At 41.1% G+C, this 21,950-nt stretch overlaps 1 protein-coding gene across 5 annotated transcripts in view; it reads left to right on the top strand.

The window, feature by feature from the left end:
• foxp2 (forkhead box P2) overlaps positions 1–21,950 on the top strand; it is a 137,390-nt gene that overhangs the window by 39,123 nt on the left and 76,317 nt on the right. For 3 of the 5 annotated variants that reach the window (XM_049473413.1, XM_049473410.1, XM_049473412.1), the window contains exon 4: positions 19,606–19,783. The exons of 1 other annotated variant lie outside the window; for it this stretch is intronic. In XM_049473413.1, coding sequence (XP_049329370.1) covers positions 19,616–19,783 — 168 coding nt within the window. In that variant the 5' untranslated portion in view covers positions 19,606–19,615. Of the gene's footprint in view, positions 1–6,987; positions 7,053–19,605; positions 19,784–21,950 lie in introns of those variants that run through there. One more of the 5 variants, XM_049473411.1, reaches the window with a different exon arrangement.

Here is a 21,950-nt window from a genome sequence, read left to right on the forward strand (position 1 = left end):
TAAAGGTAGTCTCATTTTAAAGTGGTACCAATGTATGCTTAATCTTTTCTTGCTAAAACCTTTTCTTCAAAATTGTTTACTTTTTTTATTAAGTAATTGCTTATTAGTTGTGCTAACTGATATATACTGAATTATATATGTGTAAAAACAATATTGACATTATCATCCGTAAGACTTAATGGTTACAGTTCTTAAGCTGTATTATCACAGTTACGCAGTCCTGAGTGTACTGAGTGTGTAGAGTGTACTGAGTGAGATATTTTTTAGCTGTTAATGTTGAGCATGCTGATTGCACAACCAGATAAATGCTGTTTGTAAACACTATTATTAGACGTGACCCGTTTGCACCACCCTGCAGTTCCCTCAGAGTCTGAAATGGCCTTTGCTCCAGTGCTCAGCAGACAGTGCGAGTGCGCTCGACTCCTCCTGGGATGAGCTGAGAGTATCCCTGGCCGTTTCTCTGCACATGCAACACCTATGTCTGCTCTAAGCCCTGTCTGATGACAGCACTATGAAAACATTCTGCAGTTTTCAGAGACCGGAACCCTGCTGCCCCCACTCCCCACTTTATTTCTCTCTCTCTCTCTCCCTCTCTCTCTCTGGGTAGCCTCCACTGGGCTCAGTTCCATGCAGTGAATTACCTCCAGATGTAATTCCTTTCCCCGCCCTCGCCGAATTAGTGGCTAGTAAAAATTAGGTTTAAATTAGCAGCGGCATGGAGAACGGTTAGGTTTGAAATTTCCATATAATGAGTTTATTATTCTTTGGTGGGATGCCATTTTCTTGAATTAATTTTCCTTCGTTTTCTTTTTTTTTTACGTTTTTTTTCCCCTCTTTTGCTTTAATTTGTGTCTGTTTGAATAGACTTAAACTGCTGAATGGATGAGGTCAATGGTAGTACTGAGCCCTGATGTAATGTGAGAGTATCCTGGATCCCCTCTCTCTCTCTCTCTTTCTCTCTCTCTCTCTCTCTCTCTCTCTCTCTCTAGCTCTTTCTCTCTCTCTTGCTTTAACTCTTTCTCTCTCCTCCTTTTTTTCTCATTGCACTGAACTTGCTCTTAATTCCTGTGGATCTGATGGCGAAGTCAAATGCACAAGTATATTATTTCTTGTCACTTACTCAGTCTCGTTTTTTTTTTTCTTCCTCCCCCCTCTCTTTTGTCTTTTGCTTTCCCGCTCTCTCTCTATTTATTTAACAGTGCTCAGCCAAAATGGATGAGTGTATTTGGAGGGTTTTTTTGTTGTTTTTATTTGTCAGCGCACTGAATGTGTCGAGTGGCTGTTATCCAGTCCTCATCGCATATCCTTTCATCTGATTATAAGTTTGGCAGCCTTGAGCGTATCAAGTCCTGTCACCTACGTTTTCCCCCAATGTGAATCTAATACAAATTGCAGCCTTTACAATATGATAATATCTTGTGTGTGAAAAGGGAAGTAGGCTGTCATGCAGCACGCTTTCATCTTGCTCCAATCTGCTGCATAATAGGTAAACTGCTGTGAGGTGTACTTGCTTGTATAAATTTACCCACACAGTCAAGTCTTTGATTTCATCAACTCGTCTAATTCAAATGCGCTTTTGAAGAAACCCACATTTTAAGGGAAGGTGCAGAAGAGCCAATTTAACCTGGAGTGTCTGTCGCGTTCGCCGGGGCTTTCTGTTTGAAGTGGCCGGTCAGCTTGAACTGTCTGACTTCTATCATTTCTGTCTCTTTTATTTCTCTGCTGTAATGTATACTTCAATTCTCCCTGCAGCTGCTGGAGTGGTGCAGGTATCATTAAGCACGAGAGAGAGAGAGAAAGAGAGAGAGAGAGAGACTGAGGGGGAGAAAGAAAGAGAGTGAGCTCTGTGCTGAGTGAGTGCTGTATATGTGACTCCTGCTTGTGCGTGTTGATATTCCAGCCCTTACGAATGTGTGCTGGTTTATTTTCAATAGGAACTGAATCAGGGCCCTTCCCTGGAGCTGCTTACTCGCCCTGTTGATATTGAGTCGAGCAAACACTCACTCGGGGATGTCCTGTTGGGCGGCCGGCCAGAGTCACAAATGGAAGTCACATGTGCGAACTCCTGTGCAGGGATCCTGCGAGGCGAGCGGAGAGCGGCAGACCCCGGCTCCGCAGGAGGCCTCCCCGCACTCGCGCCCACTGGCCTTAATTAGCGTTTTAAAGGCGCGGCTTATTTACCCGCCTCGGATCGCGGCTTATTTTGATGTGCATTGTGTCTGTCCTGAGATTCGTCCCTGGCTCCTGTGCTCCAGGCTTGTTACTTTACAGATTAACGTTAAAGATTAAGCATACACACGCTTATACTCTGCTTACTTATTGTCGAGAATTGCTCACACTGTCCCCCAACCCCCTCCCTTTTCCCCCTAGCCTTGTCTGCTGAAATATATGTATGCAAATATATTTGGACACTATCATTATAGGCTACTTAATAGGGATTTCATTAAGGCTGTGCCACGCAAGGCAATGGCAAGTTGCCATGGATACTCCAGAGCTTAAGTACAGTATATTACGATTTACGTTTAGCTCTGCCGTGCCGTACTATATCATCACTGGATTCTAATGGTCCATTTCAGGCCATGTTGATCTATGATGGAGTACATCATCATTAAACTGAAGAGTCACTAGTCCTATTATATTTATATATATATTTTTTTTTTCTTTCTTTCAATGCACTATTGATGCAGGTACATTGTATAGCTAATCTAAACAATATGAAAATTCATCACAGTGTAATAAAATACCAATGCAATTTGATGATCCACCGTATATGCTCGCATCCTAAAAGTAGTTAAATTTGAAGTATAAGAAGTATAAGAAGTAAAAGAGTGAACCACAATTCTGTTGTAGTTCTGTACAGAGGGATTAGATACTTGGATAAATGTACCTCTTTTTCTGGTAAGAGTTTGTCATAAAGAAAGGGGAGAAAGAATATTCTTTGAGTTCAATTATAGATTAATTATAGCCATTGAATACTCCATTTTTGCTAAATTTGTGGTATTAAGATGGTACCTACCATTCACCATTCAGACCACCACCATCATATTTAACCAATTATACCTTATTGGCCCAACACATATGGCCTCTGAAGCGCTGGATCTCTCTGATCTGATCTGTGATGATGCTGATTATATTTGGTTAGACTGAACTTAGCATGGTTAGTGGCTGAGTTCTATTTGAATTTGATTTGTTCAAATGTCACATTCTATTGAAATCCCATACATGTGCAAATAAAGGCAGGTCTACAGGCGAGAGACAGACAGCAACACGCCGCTGAGTTTATTAGGGCAATGTTTACAAGTGGCGTGCGCATGCCGCTCGCCTCGGACGGACAGGGGCTGCGGCGAGAGGGGGAAGGGAGGAGAATGGAGGTGGAGATGAACTCAAGTGGATAACTCTTCAACCAGAGAGAACAGCTTTGATGCTTGTGGCAATTCTGCCAGGCCTGAAACGCATCAAATTCTCAATGACTGCACACGAGCGAAGGAGCGTGTGGCCTTGCCTTGCTTGAGAATCGCTCGTTCATTCATCTGATACATTTTCACGATGTACGCTATACCATTAAATCTACGGTGGTAATTGTTAACACACCATTGGTTACTGCACTGGTGTGCATATGAGTGTATGAGAGTATGGCGAGTATGACCTGCTCTAAGTGATCGGTTTACGAGTGTTACGAGTGCTTGATGGTGGCTCGTGATGTGTGGGGACCGTGTGGGGCTGTGTGATTGTTACTGTAACACAGTAGCCTGTAGACTGGTGGTGTTGGACTCAAGGAGGCCACATCATCATCATCATCATCACCATCACCATCTCCCCCCATGAGGGAGCAAGGAAGACAGAGGAGATGGGCTCTTGACACCGTCTGCTGGCTCGGGGCATCACGTTTTTGTGTCTGCTTTAATTGAAAATGAATCGTTAGAGGGGGTTGCTATGGAAATTATGCCATCGCTTGGAGACGGAAAGCTCCACCGGCATGGCGGTGACCACCACCACCACCACGCGCAGGCGGCAACACCGGCCCCCCCACACCCCCCGGCTTTCTTCTGCCACCTCTCAAGTGCCGCTGCTGGGATTGTTTGTCCTCATTGACCTTGGCCGTCCATCACTCCTGCAAAAATGAGAATAGAAGAGAGAAAAAGAGAGAGAGAAAAAGAGATAGAAAGGGAGAAAGCAGGGAGGAAATTGTAATTAGCATTGCACATACATGAGGAAGTAGTAGGCACTGTCTACATCAGTGGCTTGTTGGAATGTTAGAATATGGCCTGGACTTGTTCAGTCCATTTAGTTTAGAATATCTAATGTTAAAGTGACAGTTCGCAAGTTTTAAGAAATTGGGGATTTAGAGACCTCTCTGGTGAGAATGTGTAATTGCACATGTCCAACCATGTGAAAGAGTACTTTTAATCTAGGTTAATGTAAATCAATTTGTGTGTGAAATGATGTGATTTTGAGTAGATGAGTAGTGTTTTGCTCATTTTCATTCACAGTTATATATTTTGCAAACCTACCAGACCACTCTGGTAGTTTTTTGAACGTATATTCTAAACATTGCAAGGAGTGTGAGAACCATTGATTAGATATATTGATTCAAATGTTCTTTGTCCCCTCTCAACTCTCAGGAATACTACTGCTTTCAATTTAAAAGAAAAAAAATCTTAGCGATTGCTGCTTTAACCAGGACTTTCATCAGCTGACACTGTATGATGCAACCTTCGCTCTGCCTTGTTTAGTGTTTATCACAGTGCACAGGGTGGAGGCCTAAACAGAAACTGTTTTACAGAATCTGTGTTAAGAGTTCTTGGCCTGAGATCAACAGCTTTAATGATATCACACTGGTAAAATATGCTCGAGTTCATCTGGGAGATAATGTCCTATTCAGAGCTTGTTAAATCATGCCAGCAAAGGGCTTGAAGCAAGAAGAGGAGAAGAGTGGTCTTGCTCTGCGTTGGAGGCGAGATCTTTAGCTAAATAAATCTGTCATGCCTGCCTTGGGTGGATCTGGTGCAACATGAAAGTTCTTGCTTAGTACTCTGTCTCTCTCTCTCTCTTTAAATATATGTGTGTGTTTTGTCCGAATGTAAGAATGATCATTACTGATTGCTGGGCTAGGTGTGTGTTTTTATTGTATGTCACTTCTATATAAATCATGGCGAAAGCGCCAATATTTTGATCCTTCGAAACATGTTTCTCTCCCTTTTCTCTGTTCTTGGCAATGCTTTAGAATCCCTCTCTTTTTTTCTCACACAAACACACACACACACACACACTCAGTTTGTGTGAGTTTCTGCTTGTAATGTTGAGTGAGCTACCCATACATAAACAGCTGGCTCCCTCCCTCACTCCCTCCTCACTTCCAGTTGTGTGTACACACACACACACACACACACACAAACTCTCACACCAAGCCAGACAAGCCTCACTCTTCTTCTTCTTCTTCTTCTTCTTCTTCGTCTTCTCAAATCTCCTCAAGTCCATGTGGCAGAGGAAGCTCGTAGCAGATGGACTTGCTTTTTTGCATCTGCTGTGTGCAGACCGGCCTTTGTACTCCACTCCTGGGGGAGAGTGAGGGCTTTCTTCTCTGCAAGTAGATTCCTGTCTGTTGGAGCGTCTAAGAAAAACATCTGTGGCATGCGAGGGGGGGGGGGGAGGGGGAGAACGAGAAAGAGAGAGAGAGAGAGAGAGAAAAAGAGAGAGAGAGAGAGATTGGGAGAAAAAAAAGCAAAATTGACAAAAGGGTTGACAAACACCATTAGCCGAAGATGTTCCATGTCATTGCTAGTGTGTACTGTTTACAGTACGGCACATATGTCAATACATCACTGTGAAGGCTGCCTGGCAGCGGCCCCTTGCTCTGCGGTTCTAATTAAGGTTAGTAAATGGAGGAATCCGCAGCTGAAAAGACTGAGGCTTGATTAACATCTGTAAAGACAAATTTGCCTTTGTGAAGTGGTTTCCAAGCTTTATCTGACGCGGGAGGAAAAGCTGTGAAAAGGCTTGTCTGGTTTGCGTTTTCCCTGCTCCTCCTCCTCCTTCTCCTTCTCCTCCTCCTCCTCCTTCTTCTTCTTTTTCTTCTCCTCCACTCACATATTTTCTCTGTAAGGAGTTTTTTTTCTGTCACTTTCTGTCATTTTTTCTTGCTTTTTTTCTTTTATTAGGGGGATTTCAGCTTTAGCAGGCTTTCCCTAATAATAAGAGAGGAAGGAAGCAGACACATTTATTGGAGTATTTCATTAAAACATTGTCTTCTGTAGTTTATTATGTTAACTGTAGTTTGTAGTTGTAAAACCAGAAAAAAAGACCAGAAAAGTGAGTAAAAAAAAAAGAAAAAGTAAGAAATAGAAGCGGAAGTTAAAAGTAAGAGTTATAGTGTTGTAAGAGTGCTGTTTGCTTCTTTTCTTCTAATACTTTTACCTGGTCACTACCCACATAAAAAAGGACAAAAAAGAAAGAAAGAAAGAAAGGAAAAAAAAAACTAAAAAAAAAAAAAAAGTCTCTGGCAAGCAACCCCCCTTTCGGAAACTACCATACCCAACCAGAGCTCACCCTCAGCCCCAAGCTCAAACCAACCAACCCCATCATATTTCTTGATTCCATTTTTTTTGTATGTGTATGTGTATGTGTGTGTATGTGTGTGTACGATTAGTCCAAGCGAAATGCCAAAACAATAAAGAGGTCTGGCCGGTTTAGCTTTAATAATTAGGTTTGCGCCGGAGTGAGATGGTAAAACGAGGCAGAGGCTGCGGGACGTGACGGGGCAGAGGCTGCACCGGCTGGCGTGGTGTAAATACCGCTGTAAATAGTTCTTTGATGATGGCATTGACAGTGAGCGTCAGCTAGTTTCCCCCCCCCCCCACCACCACCACCACACTCTTACTCTGCCCCCCACCCCCCACCCATTTCTATTTTTTTCTCACTCTCTCTGATGCTGTTGCCTACCAGTGGCATTCTTTTCCCCTCATTTTGATTCATATTACTGCTTCAAGGCTTCTAAGAATATCTTCAAATGACTCTACCTTTGGGGAGTGGGATTCTCTGTCATTGTTTAAAAGGTAGGTTACTTTTTCTTTCTCTCTCTCTCTCTCTCTCTCTCTCTCTTTCTCTCTCTCTTTTTCTGACAGCTTCTGAGCATGGATGGGTTTGTGTGTAGCACTCCGAGGCATATTTTAGATATGTGCCATATGTGCTGATTTTTTTTATTTTATTTTTAATTACATTTTATTTTTATTTTATCTTATTTACTTTTTTTTTTCAAGCTGTATTGTTCTTCGGCAGTTAAAGACTAGAGGTTGCTAATTGTTGTTTATTAGGGGAGCACTCCCTCGCTCATGCTCACTTCTCAGTGGAGGCTACCAGCTGCCGGCTGCTGCCTGCCGCCTGCCGCCTGCTGCCTGCTGCCGGCTGCCGGTCGCTCTCTGAATAGACCGCTCTCACTCAACTAGCAAAGACTAGAAAAGCAAGCAGGCACACATACCTTGTGGAGGAGAATTAAGGGAGGAACCCCCTTAGCGCTTGTTAAGTCCCCACAGCCGGAGTCCGAATAGAATTAATAGAGAAAGACGCACACAAGACGATTGTGCGCGTAAGAGCGCGACAGAGCCGGCACCTCCGCTACCCGCCTCAGCCGCCTCTCTCGCGCAGACACAGACAGAGATAAAGAGAGAGAGAAAGAGAGAAAGAGAGAGAGAGGGGCGCCTGTTGGAGCGCGAGCTGCTGTCGGAGGAGCAGCTCCCTGCACAGCCTCTGAGCGAGAGGCTCTCACTCTCTCTCTCACACACACACACACTTGCTCTCACACACACACACTCAGAACCAGCACAGCGCAGCCTCACTTTCTCTCTCTCACACACACACACACACACACACACACACTTACTTACTTACACACTTACTTACACACTCACTCACTCACCTCTCTTCTCCTCTCCTCTCACTCAACTGCAACTCGCCGCACCGCTTTTTAAAAATTATTTTAATAAAAAAATACAAAAAAAAACAGAAATAATTGTACTTCTTTTATAAGAAGTCCACAGGTTAAACCTTAAAGCTCAGATAAAAAAGAGATATACATGTTAATAGTGTGATAAGTGTTGATAAGTAGTGTTTTTTAAGTGTTGAAGTTCAAATAAATTAATTATTGATCTATTTAAAAACACAAGAATACGAACAACAAGAAAAAAAAAACAGAACAAGACGAAGAAGAAAAAAAAGTATAGTCAGATGATCTAATTATTTCCAGTATATGTCAGGGTAAAATAGTAGTACAATAAATTTCCGTTTCGGACACTTTTCAGCCCACCCCACTCTTCTCGGCCCCTTCTTCTTCCTGCCCGGCTGGCTGTGCTGCTGCTGCTGCTGCTGCTGCTGGTGCTGGTGGTGTTGTTTCATCCCCGTCAAAAAAGCCCAGTCCTCTATTGGGCCCCTGTCTATGTGTCTATCTATCTGTCTGTCTGTCTCACTGTTTCCCAGTCTGTCTGTCTGTCTGTGTGTCTCTGTGTGTGTCTGTCCTCTGCTGTAATTGCGCGGTGACAAGTGGAAATGATGGAATAATTGTCAGGAGAGAGGGAGACTCCTCTTCTTCTTTTTTTTTTTCCCTTTCCTCCTTTTCTTTTTTCTAATGGGTGTACCGGTGACTTAAGTATGCATGAGCAGTGTGTGAGGGACGGGGGGCGAGCGAGGCGCTTGTTTATGATGCCAGACTGTATAAACACAGTTGGAGTGATGACACAGATAAGAGCACGCCGCTGCCCGTGACAGCAGCCGCCAGCGCGCCGAACAGCCAAACAGCCAGCACAGCACACCTCAGCACACCTCAGCACAGCAGAGCAGCCCCGTCCCCGCTTCCCACATGCAGGTAACCCTGATCGCTAACCTCCTCCTCTCTCCATCCATCTCTCCATCCACTTTTTCTCCTTCCACTCCTCCTTCCCTCAGCTCCTCCGTTCCTCGCTTTCCCTCCTGGCGCTTTAGCGAGGAGCGGAGGATCCATCCTGCTCTGGCTTGTTCCATTTGCTTTTGTCTCTGGGTTAATTACTGCTGATATGGCAATCACAGTGATGAATGGATGTGTGTGTGTGTGAGAAAGAAAGAAAGAAAGAGAGAGAGAGAGTGTGTGTGCGCACGTGTGTGTGTGTGAGCGGGAGAACAGAGCAGTTCAACTTTGCCTGGTCTGCCTGTGTGTGTGTGTGTGTGGTTTTATTTGAAGTGTACTCAGCGTTCGCTGTTTAGGAATGTGCTACTGCCGAGTTTACAATGTGCTAATAGGCCAATCCACCGTCATTAAAATCAAGAGGTGAAACTAATGTTTTTATTGGGCTTCACTTTACACTGGTGTGTATCTACTGCTGGTGGTGATATAAAAGAAAAAGAAAAGAGAAGAGAGCAGAAGAGAGGAGGAGGAAAGGCCATTATGTTTCTTTAATAAGCTAATAGTGGTAAAATATAAATGACTTGCATATATCTGTTTTATTACATTGAACTTCCGTATTATTTTGTGATTCTTTTTTTTTTTCCTCTTTTAAAGGAGTTTTTTTTTTTTTTTTTGCCGTCAGCCGGAACTTTATAGAGCCTCTCCCACTCACTCTCCCCAGGAGGAGGGGTCAGTAAAATGATGAGCGTTGAAATACTAATTATCTCTATCAAAGGCAGGCAGATAATTTGTTTACTTAAATATTCATGAGGGCGAGTAAGGCATGGTATTGGGCTATTGTGAGCATATTATTAACATTTCATAGGGCTTGTGCTGGAATGCAGAACGGCTCTTCTTCATAATTTAATACCCGATGCATAATGAGCTACGTGATTAGTTTGTACGGAGAACCGGTCCGGCCGCATTCTGAGGACAGATAATTCACATTGTTCTCAAGAGTCTGAACATAATAGGTTCTTTAGTGCAATGAAATTAAATGCTACACATTTTATATTTCAGCTTACAAATCCCCTCGGCAATATTCCGATATTCTGTTTTCAGCCTTTTTTTTCTTCCCCCTCCATCCCTCCACCTTAACCACCCATCCCTCCGCTCTCCCCTCCTCCTCTTCCCGCACATCCCGCTCTCTAAAAACAATGAATTTTAAAATTGTTTAACTAAAACACATGTTTACCTCCATATTTTATTTAGAATGCACCCGGGCCAATTAACACCGTTCATTAGCCGAGCGGGGTATTTGTTTTGAAAGTTTAACCAATCACTTTGTTATGCTAATTGTGATGTAATTTAATTTGAGTCCCCGTAATGATGATGCCGCTATTATCCCCATAAATGATGCAGTTAAGCATCACAGGCTCATTTGCATGTGCTTGAAGGGGGGAAGCTGGAAGAGCTGGCTGGATCAGCAGCATTCTCTCTCTCTCTCTCTCTCTTTCTCTCTTTCTCTCTCTAGCTTTCATTTTCCACCTCTGTTCCCTCCCGCCCTTCGGCTCCTCCCGGTCTGTCGGTCCCTATTGATGATCAGCACTTTTATCTGATATTTTAATGACAAAGAGCGGGCCGACTGATTACTCGCACTTGCAAGTGTGGAAGTGAAAATTAAATAAGTGAAATAAGAGATTATTAAAAAATGCAAATAGGCCACTCACATACTGTATCAAACCTGAATGAATGAGTGAGTGAAGTCTGCTCTGTGGAATCGGTTGATTTGTGCTTTTTATGTTTTATTTCTCTTTTTTTTTTTTTTTTTTACAATTTTTTATGAGATTCAAAGCTTCTGAATTAACTAGACTCTTCAGTATGCTTTAGTAGTTATGAAGGCTGATGAGGTTGGTGTGTGTTTGTGTTTAAGTACTGAAATACAGTATTGTGGCTCACTGTGTTTTTTTTTTTTTTTTTTTACAAATGTGAGTGATACATGCATTTGAAAAAAAAAAATTAAAGAGGAAAAAAAATCAATTTAAAAAGTCTGTGAGGAAAAGAGGAGCGCTTCTTTTTGTGAGCGCACTTTTGAGGAGCCTTCAGCCTGGTCGGCCTAGGCTTTGACTAAGCCGCTGCTAAAGACTGCCCATTATCTGTTTTGTCGAGGGTTAGACTTGGGTAATTTTCCTCTGGAAAGATTATTTTTCTCTTGACCAATCCCGCCTGTTACGGCCCTAATTGGTTACATAAATCTTGTCTGGTATGAATGAGAAATGTTGCGGTGTTGTCAAGTATAATCTTCACCCTTATTTACCAATTCATTAAGATCTATCGATGCAGGACTGGAGAGAGGGAATGACAACATAAATCAGAGCCGGGGACATAATGACCCTAATCAGCCCCAAATAACTGGAAACGTCACTATGAGCTATGTCTTTATGGCTGCGCAGCCGTGTGGCAGCGCGACCGGGCTGCCGGGCTGCTGGGGTGCCGCTTCCTCGCTCCTGCCATCTAACCCCTTGATTCTTTTCTCATGCCCCTTTTTGCCATTGCCTTTAACGCCGGTGTCTGCCCCTCGCCTACGACGTTTGCCAGAAGACTCTTAAGCACCTCTTAGCACCGGTATAGGAAAGTCAATGTGGGGCCCCCTCCACCTTTTAATATTTAACCTCCCCACAAGCCCCCTACCACCACCCCTCATGCAAAAAGACAGCAGAGAAGAAGAAAAAAACAGCCGGTGTCACTTAGGATAATTGGACCAGAACAGAGCCACGTTGAAATGAAATATGCATTTGAGTCGGGTAAATAGTCCAGGAAGATGGATAAATAGAGCTTTGAGTGAGTGCCTGAGTGAGTGACTGAGTAAGAGAGAGAAAGAGAGAGAGAGAGGGAGTGAATGAGAGTGAATGGGAAAGAGATAGAGTGAGAGAAAGAGAGAGAGAGCACTTGCCTCAGAACTGTTCTCCTGCCAAAGCTGATTGGAGCAGACAATGGGGCCTCCCCCTTTTATAGGTCAATTACTGATGATTAGGTGGGCTGAGTTAATTAAAGAAATTACCCAAAATGAAAACGGGTGGACTGCTTGATTAGATAGTGTCACTGTCTGTTCACCTACTTTCTGCGTCTTGTTCTCCTACAGGGAGGTGCTTTGGCTGGGTACAGTTTTAATTATATGGAGTACAGTGGTGCTAGAGTAGACAAGAGTCTACTTCAGACTTTACTCTGCTCTGCCTGTGCAGACTGCTAAACTGAAATATCCTATTTTATTTTATTAAATATAAAATAACATTTTTTACAAATTATTTTATTTTATCTTTTTTACTTTTTTAATATTTAATTATTGTTTTTATTTTGTTGTATTTGGTGCTGACATAAAATATTTTTCTGAAGGTAATATCTGTATACAGTGAGATCTATAAGCATTTGGACAGTAAAACATTCTCCTAATTTTTTGTCTCTCTATAAGCAAGCTGTTATCGCAGTAAAACACTTTAACACTGCAACACTCATTATAGTTCCTCTTTAATATTAATTTAAACTTTATTAAATAATAAAAAATAAAATAAGGAACACTGAATGAGAGGGCGTTTCCTGGATTTTGACTGATACTGTACGTTTTGGTGTAGTAGTAGGAGTAAGTAATGTGAATTGTGGTTATTGCAGGTTTCATCCTGAAGTGAATTTATGTCACCGAGGCCCTGCTGAGCTCAGCCTCAGCTTCTCCCTCAGGAGATCTCACACCCCTCACACAAAGATTGCCTCACTTCTTGCCTCTTTTTCTCGCTTTCCATTCTTCCTTTTATCTCTCTTCGCCTTTTCTTGTTCTACTAATGTAAATAGAAGCGAATTAACGCTCTCCGCAGAATGACTCATATGACATAAAGACTATTTATTGTCGGCTGAAGTGATGAATTGAAATTTGACTGGCTTTTTTCCACCCCTAAATGTGCTCTCTCGTACCACAGATAACAACATTTGATTCCGTTACTTTGCATAACGTTAATCCGAAAAGACCATCTTATTATTCCCAGCTCCTTTCATTTCTGCAAGTGGTAATTTTTGTAAATATGATTTTTTTTTTTTGCCCACTCTCTCTTTCCAAAGCAATCTCATCCATTGTGAATCACTTTGAAATCCTCCTATCTGAGAGCAGCGCCGCACTATTACTCAGGTTTATATGGGAGTCGTTAACTCTCTGTATGGTGGCCCTTTAAAGCCAAAAAAGATCATCTGGCGTGCATTGTTAATCTTCAGAGGACTTTTGAATGTTAAAAGTGCCTGTATTTATTCTCCTGCGCCTTAAAGGCCTCTTTTATAGACATGCTGTTTATTAGTCACTGTAATTCTTCTTCTGTGCTCCTCAGTGTACCTGCGTTTTTTTTTTTCTTTCTTTTTGGTGCGCTAGAGCAGCGGATCAGACGCAGTCAGATCCGGATAACACGTCAGCCGGTGTGGCCGAGCTTCAGCGTGGCGTGTTTCAAATGGTGCAAATCTGGCATTTTGATTTATTAAGCAATCCCAACTATTAAATATTTGAGCATGCTGGCTGCTGCACTTCTTTATTTTGTATGCATTGTAACTTATGGCAATGATGAATTAATTTCAGTGGAGCACAGAATTTGTGATTATTTTAAACACTATCCATATCTTAACTGGATCTGAGTGGGAGTAGCTAGCAGACTGTGAAATGTAATTTTTAAGGGTTTTTTTTTTTTCTCTCCTCCCGCACTGGTGGAATTCCTAGCACCTGAGCAATGCACTGATAATGAACAGAGTCTGCTCTTTCTGACGCCTTTCTGAAAGAATCATCAGGCTCTTTTCCACCTCCATTCTCCTGGTTCTGTTCGGTGGAGGGGGTGACTACTTTAGCCAAACCTTCAGCCAAAAGGTTAAAGGTCATCTCTTAACAAACCACTCCATAATGACAGTGCTGAAGCTGATGCTGACGCAGGAGATGCATTCCAGGCATTCGTCTGAGATTTAGGAAAAGCATCGTCTTGTCAGTTAATGAGTCAACATTAGCGTCTTTGAAGTCAGCTTAACTGAATTGGTGTGCGCGTGTGTGATCACACGCGTGTGCGCGTGTGTATGTGAGCGAAACATCTGGGCTGTAAGTGGCTCTCTCCCCTCCCACACCTTCCTCCGTCTGCTTATATCCCCCTGAAATCACAGCCGTAGCCCTGAATGCGTTGTCAGGATTCTGTCTGGGATTTTTCACCTGATGGAAAAGACAGAGTTGCACGTCGCATGAATTTGAGAGCAAACATTTACACAGACAGAGAGGAATCGCGAGCATGATAGTGATACATCGCTTAAAAAAACAAACCAGGAACACAAAAAGACTCGGGGCAAATATGTCTTTATATAAGAGCTGCAGCGATTTCATGGTTTTATCAAGTCTGCAGCTTGGAGCTTATGGATGGTCTTTGAATGTTTGAGGGATGAAATGAAGAAATGCAGCTTTAATCTCCTGCTTTAACTGGTATTGACTACACATGTAGGGGTGTGCTATATAGAAAAAACATATATATCACCATTCTGATGATCATCGTATTTTGAAAATCAGACAAAAAGCATCAGAAACAGAAGATTAAAAACAATGCTTTACAATCTGCAGCTCTTTATCCAAATAAATATAATATAATTCATTACACACCTTGTAGTGAATCGTGCTGTTGGTCAGTGTTTAAATCTCTGTGTTTTTTCTTGTTGTTTTTTGTTTGCAAAATTGAACGTCAGAATATCAATAATGCACTCCAAAAAAAAAATAAAAAATGTAAATTGGGCTGTGTTGGGACTCAGGTAGATGCCATGGAAAACAAAAATAAAATGTATATCAGTGTTACACACTATTGCTTGTCCTGCAGTGTGACTACACACTTCAATGAAGATCCACAGTCACTATATAGCCACATTATTGTGATATATTGTGTATCACAATAATACAAAAAAAAAATGTCATGTTGCTCATCCCTAATGACGCACTAGATTTTTGAGGAAAAGAGTATTTAATAATATGAATAATTTTTGCACTTGTAAAAAATAAACTAAAAGAAACAAATATGCTCTAACTGAAAATACTGTAGGAAGTTTTAGTGTGGCTGTGTAGGTCATAAACAACTCAAAAAGCCAATAAGCAAACTTAAGCAAACTTAAAAAGATACCAAACAAGCCTCAAACTTCAAGATCTCAAAGCTGAGATCTGATAAAAGTGTTTTGACTGAAGCATCTAGTCTCCTTTTTTCATTTCACCATTTTTTACCACTGTATTGTATAATACAGTTATATGTCAGGTTTGTGATTATGAACTGTGTGTCCTTGATAAACTCCCTTTTACAAGAGACTCTTTGATTCATTTATTCATTCATTTTTAAAACACTATAAAGAACAACTGCCAGATTTAGAGTATGACAAAAGTAAAAAAAAAAACCCGCAAAACTGAAGATGCAAGGTTTCGTAGGAAAAAAAGTACATTTTATACAGAGAGACTAGAGAGCACAATTCCTCCTCACAGTTTTCTTATTGGTGCATCTCTGCTTTTCTCACCACTCTTTGTTTGACTGACTGCGTCCTTTTTCTGTGAGTAACTGAGTTATGTATTGAGTTTTCGTGGCACGAGGGACTGTCACCGTGCTGATAGCTGTAATAAGTGATATCAATACAGTATGAATACAGACCAGTACATTCTTTTTTATGTATCTTTATGGATGGTGCCAGTTTGCTGTGGGCTATAAGGTGACTGGACTGTTACAGCCGCAGCATTCTTAACTGAAGCTGTAAATATTGTTCCAGTGGGAACCAGCTAACCTTCAGCCCCAGTGGGTTTTTAGGAAAGGACAGTCTGATACAGTGACAGCCTGCTCGCCCTTAGGGCCAGCGCGTGTGTGTGTTTCTGCCGAGACGGAGGAGTGTGTGTGTGTGTGTGTGTGATGAACACATCTCTCTCTCTCTGTCTCTCTCTCTCTCTCTCTCTTTCTCTTTCTCTCTCTCCCCCCTGTCACTGTCCATCTCTCTCAGCCTGTACAGTGAGCAGTGACACTCCTCTGAGTCCGTGGCGCGTGCACGCATCCGCCGCTCACTCCTCCCCTGCTCCGTGGCGTGGAAACGAATGCAGGCGAGGGTGTGTTTCTAATTGACATTGTAATTGGCAGATTTGAATGCTGCTGTTAGATGGCTAATTAATTTATCTCACCGCTGTCATTAAGGTTAAAGCACCATCTGATCTCCCTGAATACACTTTGCATACATCTGCATGCCTATTATTTCCCAGTTACACACCTACATACAACTTTTGGATAATGTGACTTTGGAGGTAAATATGGTGTTAATGATGTGTGTGTGTGTGTGTGTGTGTGTGTGTGTGTGTGTGTCTTTAATGATCTCATCAGTATTCTGTGGCATTAATAGAAAAAATAGGAGAAAAAGAAAGGCAGGTTCCTGATTTTTGATTTTTTGGTAGAAATTCTGTTTGGCGTGTTATACATTTTTTATCAATACTTCTCTTTCTTTTCTTTTTTTTTTTGCTTTTTTGGAAAAGAAATATATATATATATATATATATATATATATATATATATATATATAAAACTGAAGCCAGGTCTCTCTGTCTGTGTGTGTAAAATGTTAATATTGCATCGGAATTTCGAATTGAATTTCTGTAGAAATAATCACCATCTTTTCGCTTTGAAAAAATTATATTTGAATTTCCAATTTATTAAACAGGCTTGTCGGAGTGGTCTTAATTGGAGGTTTGTAGGTTTGAGTTGATTTTGGGGCGGATTAACTTTTTCTCGTTTCTTTTTCTTTTTTTTTTCTTTTTTTCTTTTTTTTTTAATCTTTCTCGCTTTTTCTTATCTCCGTCTTCAAGTTATGCACTTCATTGCTGTTAAAAAACACTCCATTAGATTGTTCTTAAAACGGGAGTAAAGGCAATCAGGCACTCTTTCTCTGAATATTTAAAACAGGGGGGCATGTAAAATTTATGCCTAATTTGAATACTCATTAGTCCCCTGATCTCTACAGCAGCTTTGTGTTTCTTCAAGAGAGATTCATCAGCACCTAGTCGTCATGCTCTCTCTCTCTCTTTTTCTCTCTCTCTTTTTCTCTCTCTCTTTCTCTCTCTCTCTCTTTCTTTTTTTGTCATATGTGTGAGTTAATGCTGTGTGTGTATGTTAATAGCTGGCATTGTTTGTGGCAGAGCTCGTACGTCTAGTTAGTTGTTTGTTGACCGTGGTGTGAGCAGCTGTCACCCTCAGTGTGTAACTTAAGTCATGTTCCTCTGTCTGCCTATGTGTGTGTGTGTGTGTTTTTCCCTTGCCTGGCTGTTTGAGGCGTCCTTCTGGACGGCACGCAAACACACGCGCGTGAACGCACGCGCTCCCTCTGCCGCCACAGCTTTCTTTCTTTTCAGCAGAAGAAAGCTCCCGTGCCGTTAAAATGCCATTTACTGATCTGAAAAGCAGCCACGGATTAGAAGACGTCTTCTTTGTTGTGTCGAGCATTTGATTATCGGTGTTATTTTTCAACGCTAAGCTGTCTCGCTACTGTATACTCTTATTCAAAGCGCCGCGCTAATTGCCCATGCAGAGCAGGTGACAAAATTGATGTGCTTAATCTAAGCAGAGGAGGACGGCAGCCCTGTCAGAGAAATAAATGAAAATATTGCTCAAAAACCAATCCGCTCTAAACATTACAACATGAGATTAGGGTTATTATTATACAGGGGTGTGGGGATGGAGTGAAAGTGGTGGTGGTAGTGGTGGAGAGGGGGGAAGATGGTGGTCTCCATTAATATAATTAATATTGTTTATATTTTAATAAGATGAAATATGAGACATCCAGTAATAATTTCCTGAGAGGAAGAAAATGTGTAATGGGGAAGAAGAAAGAAAAGAAGAGAGGGGGGGGTGAAAAAAAAGGAAAAAAGAAAGAAGAAGGTGTTTTAATGAGTGTGTGAATGACAGAGAGGCGATGAGGTTGGAGCTGCCGAGTGTGTGAATTAAAAAGGCTCTTGTGGGTATATTAGCTATGCAGAACACACCTTGAATTGCGTTTGTTGGGTCAGGCCGATTCTTTTATTTATTGCGAGGATCTCCACAGATCTTGGCAGGACTCCTCATTGGCCCTTTGAAAGTACAGAGCATTTATGCAGGGAAAATGATAAAACATTTATTACTAGAGAGGAGGTAATATGCATAATTTATGCTGTTTTTAGCACAATCATTAGTGATATTCGTGATAGATTTTTTTTCTTTTCTTGCAGCCCCCCCCCTCTACTCCCTTCCTATACCACACTACTCTACACACCACACACACACCCCACCCTGCTTGCTTTTTTTTTTTTTGGTTAATTTCTAATTCTAGACTAATAGATGCTGGTGAAATTCATTTATGTAATATCATTCTTAATATTATTATTATTTAATATCATTTTCCAAAATCGAAAGCTTGTGTGGCGCTGGTGCAGTGCAGTCTGTTATTTTAATTAATTAATTAATTTATTTATTCTTTTTTAGATTTGGGCACAGTCTAATTGTGCTAAGGGGATTGGGGTGGCACTTAATGTTTTAAATAAATGTAAAAATGTGTGGAAAATTATTGAATATCGCAGGTTTGATTAAACCAAACAAAAATGCAATGAAGTAAAAAAAAAAAAGATAAGAAAACTGTAATCAATATGTCATGTTTTTCTCTTTTTTAAATATTTAATTTTATTTACATTTTTTTTGTTATTTTTTATCCCTCCTTTAAAAATAATTTAAAAAGCCTTGCAGGCAAATTTTATTTAGCTCCAGTTAAGAAAAAGAGAGAGAGAGAGAGAGAGAGAGAGAGAGAGAAGGGAGAAGACCATTGTATCGTTCATCACAGGATGGTACCATGTGATTTGTTACCCCCCTCCTCTCTCCTCCTCTCCTCCTCTCCTCCTGTCCTCCTCTCTTCGTCTCTGAGACCCAATTTTAATTTTGCATGATTAGCTGTGCGTCATTAAGCAACTTCATTCAGTCGAGACGCAGCGTAAAAAACTCTGACACCGTAGCAGCAGCAGCACACTGGGGATGTTTTAGTTAGGTTCACGCGCGGGGATTTTAGGTGGACGACGAGAGGGGAAAAATATATAAAAAATATGATGCAATGCAGTTCACTTTTTATGACATTTGAGATTATGAGATTATAAATGCATTGTTCATGTTTGCATTTGCAGTTTAGAATTTTGACCATTTTTAAGATTGCAAAAACAAGTATTTTTTTTTTAAATAAATAGTTTTGTTTGTTTGTTTGTTTTTTTATTTTGTTTGTTTTTTTGTTTTGTATGGGTGTGAAATTGGTTAAAGAAAAAAAAAGTTCACATATATAAATATACATATACATAAATCTAAAGCAAACCAATTTATTTTATTTTATTTTTATTTTTTCCATATACACAAAAACAAGCACCCAAAAGCACCAGCACCCTCTTCTTCTTCCTCTTTCTCTTTCTCCTCCTCCTGCTCCTTCTTTTTTTTCTCCTCTCCCCCCCCATGAGCTCAGAAAACGTGCATCTCTTTGTATTGCTTCATTTACACAATGAATGCATAATTTCTCCCGCATCCCCCCCCCCTTCTGCAACCCCCCTCCCCCTGTTAAATGCTTTAATTTGCAGAGAGGGACCAGGGCTTGATAATGGAAATTTTTTTTTCTTTCTTTTTTTTTTTTCTTAAAAAAAAAAGGGGGGATTGTAACAAGAGCCTTAACTGGTGCCTCTTAATCACTTCTAGGTATTAAGTCATGATGCAGGAGTCGGCCAGTGAGACAATAAGCAACAGTTCAATGAGTCAAAATGGAATGAGCACCCTAAGCAGCCAATTAGATGCTGGCAGTAGAGATGGAAGATCAAGCGGTGACACGAGCAGCGAAGTAAGCACAGTCGAGCTGCTGCATCTGCAACAACAGCAGGTAAGTTGTGTTTCTCGCTCTCAGGGCTTAGATTCACACTGACACTCGGGCACGGGGGCTCTGGAAACCCACCCACTGTGTGTGCAGGCAGGGACTGGACTTCTTTCTGTAGGTGCTTTTGTTTTTTTATGTCTCTTTATGTATTTTTTGGTTGATTATTGATTTGTTGTTTTGTGTGCTGGCTGTGAGGGCTGCTTGTTTGTGGTGGAGGCTGGTTAAAGAGAGAGAGAGAGGTTGAATCAGTGGGTTTGGCAGTTCTTCTGGTGCTGAGAAGAGCAGTTGTGTGATGCTTGCTGTGATTTTGATGCTTTTTCCGAGGAGATATTTACTGTTTTATTGGTATTTACTCACCGGCGTGAGCGGCACGCTGCAGCCGAGGCCGTGAGCGTGTGCGTGGGAGAGAAGAGGGGGGAGTGAGCCGGAGCGCGTGTAATGCACTGAGCGAGTGTTGGGCTGCTCTGACTGCCACCAGAGGGCATTCTAACTCGACTTCCAGTGGTCTGTCTGCCCGCTGAAGAGAGAGAGGGGCTTCTTTTCAGATGTGGACCTGCTGTATGCTGTGGGCTGTTTATAGTGTTGTGTGGACTGAACTATAACTGAAAAAAGAGGAAAATTTAAAGGATTAAATTTTATTTTTATTGTAAGAGACAGATTATAGAAAGCTTGGCATATTCATTCTGAGATTAATATCTTATATATTGAAGTATTACACACTATATTATATTGGTGTTGTCATGCTTAAAAAAAACTATGTAAGTAAATTTGTAAGTAAAGTTGATGTTTTTGGTGTTTGACTTTTTTAGTTTTTTTTTTAACAGCTTTTTACAGCTTTTTACATTGTTTAATCAAAAATTCAGGCTTTAGAATTAAATGACTAAATCTCTTTTGCATTGACTTTCATTGAAAGTTTAGAAGAATTTTTTTTCTCCTCCTGTAAAGTTGACATTTTGGATATGCAATATATTTAAATGCATACTTATGTAAAAAAGACTAATACAGGCATTAACTTCTCTAGATGTTCTGTGCTTCTCTGTGCATGCATATTTGTGTGTGTGTGTGTGTGTGTGTGTGTGTTTAGTATCTATATAAACATTTACTATCTATATGATATTTATATCAAGATAGATATACTGTTGTGTTAGCAACAGTAAAATACTTTTTAAACATATTTCCGCTGTCATGTATATGTCAGATAAAAATTTGTGCATCATTTACATCACAAGTCACAGAGAACTTTATTTTACGTAATTTGGCAAATCATTTTTTTTTTAGCTGAAAGTTGTATTTACATATTTGTGACATCTATGCAGACAATCTATATAGTTGGTTATTTTCATATTATATCATATTGAAACAAATTTAAGAATTATATTGTATTTAGACATAAATTTGGCTGTATCTTCCAGCACTTTCAGTAAGTGTGTGTGTGTGTGTGTGTGTCTGTGTGTGTGTAAGTGTGTGTGTGTTATTGTGTATGTTATGGCTTTTTGGGGGACAGCATATCCGTGGAGTTGTGTCTATGTGTCTACATTCACTGACTGATGGCTTTGACAGCTCACCAAAAAGCGCAGTGCTGGGGGTCAGGCTGAGCTGCAGGAGAGGTTCAGGGCTATGGATATTTGTGTGTGTGGGTGTGAGTGTGAGTGTGTGTTCAGGCACGAGTGTGTGTGAGTTCTCTGTTATTTTTTTTGTTTCCATAATCAAAAATTCAGTATTTATCTTTTTTTTATTATTTAGAAAATAACACATAAATGTAAGTTGTGCCACTTTTAGTTGTTGTTTAATATTGGGAGTATTTGCAGTTGTAAAAGTGTGTGTGTGCGTGTGTACTTGTTTAATGCTCTTTATTTGTGAATTCATCCGTTTGTGTGTGTGTGTGTGTGTTTGGAATGGGGGCACACTCTGCCAGCGCTGGTGTAGGCAGCTGAAAGCCAGTGGTGAGGGGGCATTGTAGCAGAATGAAGTGTGTCCTGCAGGGGTGTGTGGGCCCCTCCAGAAGCCACCCCCCTCCCAAAACACACACACACACTCCAGCTGGTGATTACAACAGCACCCCGACACCATGGCCTCTCCCCCCATTCATCATCACAGCGCCTGTCTCTCTCTCTGCCTCTCTGTCTCTGTCTCTGCTTCCATACACGTCTGATTGAGGTCAACCCCCTCCCTC

The sequence above is a fragment of the Astyanax mexicanus genome, chromosome 2 (assembly GCF_023375975.1).
Source record: "Astyanax mexicanus isolate ESR-SI-001 chromosome 2, AstMex3_surface, whole genome shotgun sequence".
Classification (NCBI taxonomy): domain Eukaryota; kingdom Metazoa; phylum Chordata; class Actinopteri; order Characiformes; family Acestrorhamphidae; genus Astyanax; species Astyanax mexicanus.